The following is a 5,916-nucleotide window of genomic DNA, read 5'->3' as shown; positions in this document are numbered from 1 at the left end:
CTCAGGCCTGTCGTTCCATAGATCTGTAAAACGCGGCCCAGGAAGTGAAGGCATGCAGCAGGATGAAGGCAGGTCCAGGGCCCCTGGCTCCTGGCCTGTAGAATTTGTGGTGATTTGAAGGCTGTGTCTCCTTTGTGTGAGCCAAGACTATACTGCTCCTCTTTTTTCATGAATTGTGCTAAAAATGTAGACTTTTGTCCCATTGTGGGGGCCACTTGATTTCTGAGTAAAGTTCTCTTTCCTGCTAATTTAGATGCCAGGCTGCTGCTAACGTGGCTGTCCACTAGCGCCCAGGAGGGCAGGTGGGCTTGGACATTCCTCAGCAGGGCTCCTCTTTAAATGTCCTTGACATTTTGATCTGAGCCAACCGTCACCGATGGGGCCTGGTATGGACCCCCCAGCTCTGTGTCTGCAGGAGAAGCCCTTTTTGAGGAGCTTGTGGTGGGCTTGACGGTCACCTTTGCCTTCACACCGGGGCTGTTTCTGGAGTGTTGTGTGGGGTCTGGCTTTCCCAGGCTGCTTGTCCCATAGGCTTTCTGCTTTCTAGACTCTCTGCCCTCTCACCTGCAGCTGCCCCACCTCCCTCCTCGTCCTGTGGATCAGTGTCTGGTGCGTATGCCATTTGGTGGGGTTTGGCGGGAGGGGACCTGTGAGCCCAGCCAGCAGGCAGAGCACTTGTCCTGCCTCTCTGGAGATTGCTTCTCACTCACGTTTCCCTTTTTTCCAAGGTGTCTCCACCCTCGTTGCTAGGGAGTGACTGAGGAAGGCCGCGGAGATGGCCGGGGCTTCCGTAAAGGTGGCGGTGCGTGTCCGCCCCTTTAATTCCCGGGAAATGAGTCGAGACTCCAAGTGCATCATTCAGATGTCTGGAAGCACCACCAGTAAGTACTGGCCTGGGGTTGCCAGCGGCTGCTGGGTGCTTGGGGCTTGGGTCTGTGCCTCCCTGCTGATCAGCAGCCAACCTGGCAGCTCCCCTCCTGTCTGGGTGTGCTGGTGCCCTGTCGCTGCTGTCACAAATGGCTGCAAACTGAGGGTTTTACAAGAACAGAAATTTAGTCTCACAGTTCTGGAGGTCAGAAGGATAGAACCACCCTGTGAGTGTCTTTGGCACACGGGATTCAGCTGTTGGAGGTGGTTGGAGAGGGGACTGGCCCTTTTGTTCTTCCTTTAATTATTTTTTGAGACAGAGTCTCACTTTGTCAGCCTGGGTAGAGTGCCGTGATGTCATAGCTCATAGCTCATGTGATGTTCTTCCTCAGCCTCCCTGATAGCTGGGACGACATGTGCCCACCACAATGCCTCGCTACTTTTTTTTTTTTTTTTTGTAGAGATAGATTTTTCACTTTATTGCCCACAGTAGAGTGCCGTGGTATCACACAGCTCACAGCAACCTCCAACTTCTGGGCTTAGGCAATTCCCTTGCCTCAGCCTTCCAAGTAGCTGGGACTATAGGCGCCCGCCACAACGTCTGTCTATTTTTTTGTTGAAGTTTGGCCGGGGCCGGCTTTGAACCTGCCACCCTTGGTATATGGGGCTGGCGCCCTGCCCACTGAGCCACAGGCGCCGCCCAGCCTGGCTATTTGTTTTAGAGACAAGGTCTTGCTATAGCTTAGGCTGGTCTTGAGCTCCTGAGCTCAGGCAATCCACCCACTTTGGCCTCCCAAAGTGACTTCCTTTAATTATAAACTTTTTTATTGACATGTGACAGCTATTCAGAAAGATGGACAGATCCTAGCGGTCAGCTCTGTGAATTCTCACAGTGTGAACATCTAGGGTCAGCATCACCCAGACCAAGAGGTGGAACTTAGCCACACCTCCCTCAAAGGAGAGCCTGTCATCCATGGCTCTAATGCTGTTAGGTGGGCTCAACCAGAGGCCTGTGCAAATTAAACCAGTATTTGAGTCATCTCTGCTGAGTGACAGTCTGCCTAAAAGCTGGCGTCTTGGAGCAGGAACAGTCACTCTCCCTGTCAGTGCTGTGGCCGACTGGGCTCTGCTGGGCAGTGTGTGTGTGTCATATGGAGCTGCTGCCATTGTCCATGGGTGTGTGTGGCCTCACCTGCGCCAAGCTGTTGGCACCAACAGCTACCTGGTCCTTAGGGTTGGGGATGATGATAGAGCCTCTCCCATGCACCCCACTTCATCTGTTATCTACTAGGTTTGGGGGAGGTGCTGAGGGGAGGGGCGCTTGGGTCTGAAGGCGGCTACCTCCCTAATGTTGGTCTCCTGGGTGACCAACAAGACACCTTGAGGATCCGGGTGTCTTTGAGAGTGCTCTGAGCACTGTTAGGGCCTGGGGAAGTAGGGTCTGGGCTGGGCGTGAGCTTTCCAGAAGCCTGTGGAGTCTGTGGCTTTTTACTGTGCTGTGGGCAGGTTGGGGAGGCCCTGCCTAAGTAGGGAGTTGCTGTAGGGCTATGGGGCAGGCTCAGTGTGCCCTCAGGGTGTCATCTTGACTGTTGTGAGTGGTAAATGGTTTTGCCTCTGTTTCCCTGGAAGCAAACTGTGAGACAAGGATTTGGGTGCCAAGAGTTTATTGAGGTGATGCGTCCAGGACTCACTGTCTGTGGGGGTGGGGGTGTCCCAAGATGCACTGTAGGGGTGTGGAGGTTGGGGGAGGAGGCTGACAAAGGGGCATGGGTGCTTAGCCTCGCTGGCATCCTCTGACAAACATAACACACCTTCCAGCTGTCTTGACCGGAAGAACCAACAACTTGTGCCACAGTGGCTGACTTCTGGCCTGACCCTTTGAGGCCAGAGAAAGTACAGTGGTGTGACCCTTTCCTTAAAGTGATGAGCCCACAGCCCATAGGCTGTGCAGTAACTGTGACCCCAGATGTGAACTGTGACTCCTGGTGGGAGCTGTGACCATTGGTGGGGGTTTTGACCCTGCCTGGTGTGCTGCCCTTTGCTGTGGTGGTAGGGGGCCAGATGCTTGGGGCCTGGCTGCAAGGATGGGTGGGGACGGGGGCCTTTTCATGAGTTGGTGCAGGGGCCCAACCTCTCCTCACTCTTCAAACCTGTACAAGGGAAAAGTCGAGACTCTGCAGGGGAAGCCCTTCCCTCAGTGAGAAGCCAGCTGCTGCAGGAGGGGCTGCCTATCAGACTCCTTTTCTAGGACTCAACAGTGGGGTGTATATCCAGGCCTGGGGCTTCCTGGCTTCTGGTCTGCCCTTGTCCTAGGGAATGAATGTCCCCCCTGAAGCTGAGGGCCCATCTGCAATGTCAGAATGTCTTCCCAACCACCAGTGCAGGCTCTGGGTGAGGGGCTGGGGGACAGGGGACAAGCAGATCCAAGGGACCCTCCATGTCTGGACTCTACCTGTGGACCATGTATGGCTTGGGGCCATGATCCTCCCACTCACTCTTGCTGTCCACAGACCCCTATCCACCCAGCTCTCTTTGGGTTCCACTTGACCCCTGTGCTTGGGATGGCCCCAACTCAGGGAGCTCGTGGCCCACGGTGGTAGGAGGACCATCTTAGCCCTGGGGTGCCGTCAGGGCATGTTGGGCGACCCCAGGGCTGGGCAGAGTGGACAAGGAGGCCCTGGGCTGGTGTGTGGGGGTAGGGCTGGGATTCTCCAGGGAGGTGAGGAAACAGGTGGAGAGAGGCCAAGTTGGTGCCATGAGCAAGGGCATGGGGCCTTCTTTGTGGTGTCCTGGGGGCCAGCTCAGGCTGTGCTCAGGAAGGTGCCCAATTGTTGTTCCCACGGCGCCAGCATTCTCTGTCCTTGGGGTTCCGGTGGCTGTGCCATGGGTGCTATCACCCAGGACCCAGCAAGAGTTGAAACCAAGGAAGCTCACTCTGCTTGGGGCAGCATGGATATGACCCCCTCTTGGCTTCGAGGACAGGGCTGTGATGGTCAGTTGCCTGCTCCCTCCTGCTGGCATTGCAGGGGTGACCAGGAACTTCCTAGACCCCTCAGGCCAGGATCTGGGCCTGGGGTGTCCTGGAGCTGGGTCAGCCCTGGGGACAAGGCTTTCCCAAAACTTGTGGTGCCAGCAGGAGTCTCAGCCAGAGCAAGTGGCCCAGTGATTGCCAGCAAAGCCACGGCGCTGGGGCAGTGGCAAAGGGTGGACAGGTGTATGGGGCATGTGACTTCTTAGGGCTCCCCAGTGCCACAAACAGCAGAAACATGTTATCTTGTGATTCTGGAGGCCAGGAGTCATCAACCAAGGATCCAGCAGGGCTGGTGTCTTCTGAGGCTGTGAGGTTTCTCTCCAGCTGGCAACCTTCGGTGCTCCTTGGCTTACAGAGCCAGATTCCTACCTTCGTGCTCTCATGGCCCTCTCCCTGGGCAGGTGTCCACCTGTGAATTTCCCACCTTGATGGAGAAGGACCTCAACGTCACTAGTCCCCCTGCAATGACCCTGTCTTGGAGATGCGGGGGGTTAGGACTTCAGCTATGAATTTCCAGGGCAACAGGTCACCCTAGGCACCTGTTGGTGGGGGTGCAGATGTCCTGGAGCCTGTGGCCTGCCCAGGAAGGCAGCCCTAGCCCACACCTGCTGGGGAAGACCAGTCTTAGGGACAGACACACACTCTCTTCAAGCATGGAGTGGAGATGTGAGGGTTGTGGTCTCTGGGTGGCCCTAGAGCCCTTCCTGACTAGGATTGGCCCCCATGCTTCCTGGTTAAGGGAACTCAGGAACAGATTTGTCTCTGGCCTGGTGGGGCTGCAGGGAGCCCAGACCTTTCAGGTTTAGGTAGTGCTCTGTGGCAGAGGGTTTTTTGCCACACATCTGTCAGGGACTGGGAAATGCTGTGGACTAGGATGGAAGGTGGCAGGCGGGTTTGCTGCCACAGGCCCCATGGGGTGGAGACTCCTGGGACACACTGTGGCGATGGCGTCATCACTCATTCCCAGATTTCTGAGGAATGACATTCCAGGAGCCTGCAGCCTGCTCAGGGTGACCAGGATTGGGCCAAAACTTGGGAAGAGGGGAGGGGCTAGTCCACAGGACAGTCCCCAAGAGCTCTATTCATAGGAGCAAACCTAGGAGGACCCTGACTATCCAGTGACAGGAGAATGAACAAGTTGTGGTGGCCCTGCAATGGAACACCCACACAGCAGGACCACCAGCAGGACAGGAGTGTGGCAGGGAGCCTGGCCTTCTGGGGGCTTCTAGGGCTTGTATAAGCAGAGCAGGAGCATAGATGACTGGGCTGGGAGTGGGGGACCCCGAGGTAGGGGTGGGACCCAGTGTCTGCAGGGAGGATCTACCATGGGCCACCTTCAGGGGAGCTGGGGCACCTGGTCAAAGGATAGCACAGAGCCCTGCAGGCTGGGGGCTGCAGAGCCCTTGGGGATCTGTGGGCAGCCAGGTCCAGCACAGAGAGGGGCAGCAGGGCCTTGTCTGCCTGGAAGTGGGGCCTGGCTAGTTGGAGCCAGAGGCCCTTGAGGACCACTTTCCCACCCCTGGGATGTGGACTCCAACCAGCCAGAGTCCCATTCCATGCTGTGTTAACCGCCACAACTGTGTTCCCTCCCTGCAGCCATCATTAACCCCAAACAGCCCAAGGAGACACCCAAAAGCTTCAGCTTTGACTACTCCTACTGGTCACACACCTCGGTAAGGCCGGGTTGGGTCAGGGAGGGAAGGCTATGTGAAGGCTATGTGGGAGTGACCTTGGGAGTGACCTCTCTGAGTGCGTGTCCCCCTCTAAATGGAGTGAGGAGCCCACCTGGCTCCCCTGGAAGGACACACACTGCCCCCAGCTGAGGCAGTGGCCAGGGCTGTAGGGACTGAGGGGCCTCAGCTCATAGGGCAGTTCCCCAGGTTTGGTATGTGCAGCCCTTTTCCCAGACACTGTAAACTCAGAAAGCCCCAAACTGACCAGACCTCCCTGGCACTGGGGCCCTGCACGCTGGGAGCTTGGGAGACCTCTGGGCTCTTCTCCCTCCCTCCCTCCCTCCC

At 56.8% G+C, this 5,916-nt stretch overlaps 1 protein-coding gene across 1 annotated transcript in view; it reads left to right on the top strand.

Annotated features, from left to right (window-relative positions):
* Positions 1-775: 775 nt before the first annotated feature.
* KIF1A (kinesin family member 1A) overlaps positions 776-5,916 on the top strand; it is a 70,057-nt gene continuing 64,916 nt past the window's right edge. Inside the window, exons 1-2 of the mRNA XM_003798281.2 lie at positions 776-881; positions 5,495-5,571. Of these exons, the coding sequence (XP_003798329.1) occupies positions 776-881; positions 5,495-5,571 (183 nt within the window). The remainder of the gene's footprint in view (positions 882-5,494; positions 5,572-5,916) is intronic.

This window comes from Otolemur garnettii, unplaced genomic scaffold (genome assembly GCF_000181295.1).
Source record: "Otolemur garnettii isolate 467f Iridium unplaced genomic scaffold, OtoGar3 scaffold00133, whole genome shotgun sequence".
NCBI lineage: Eukaryota > Metazoa > Chordata > Mammalia > Primates > Galagidae > Otolemur > Otolemur garnettii.
Note: the sequence above shows the minus strand (reverse complement) of the source record. Positions and strands in the feature narration are given on the sequence as shown.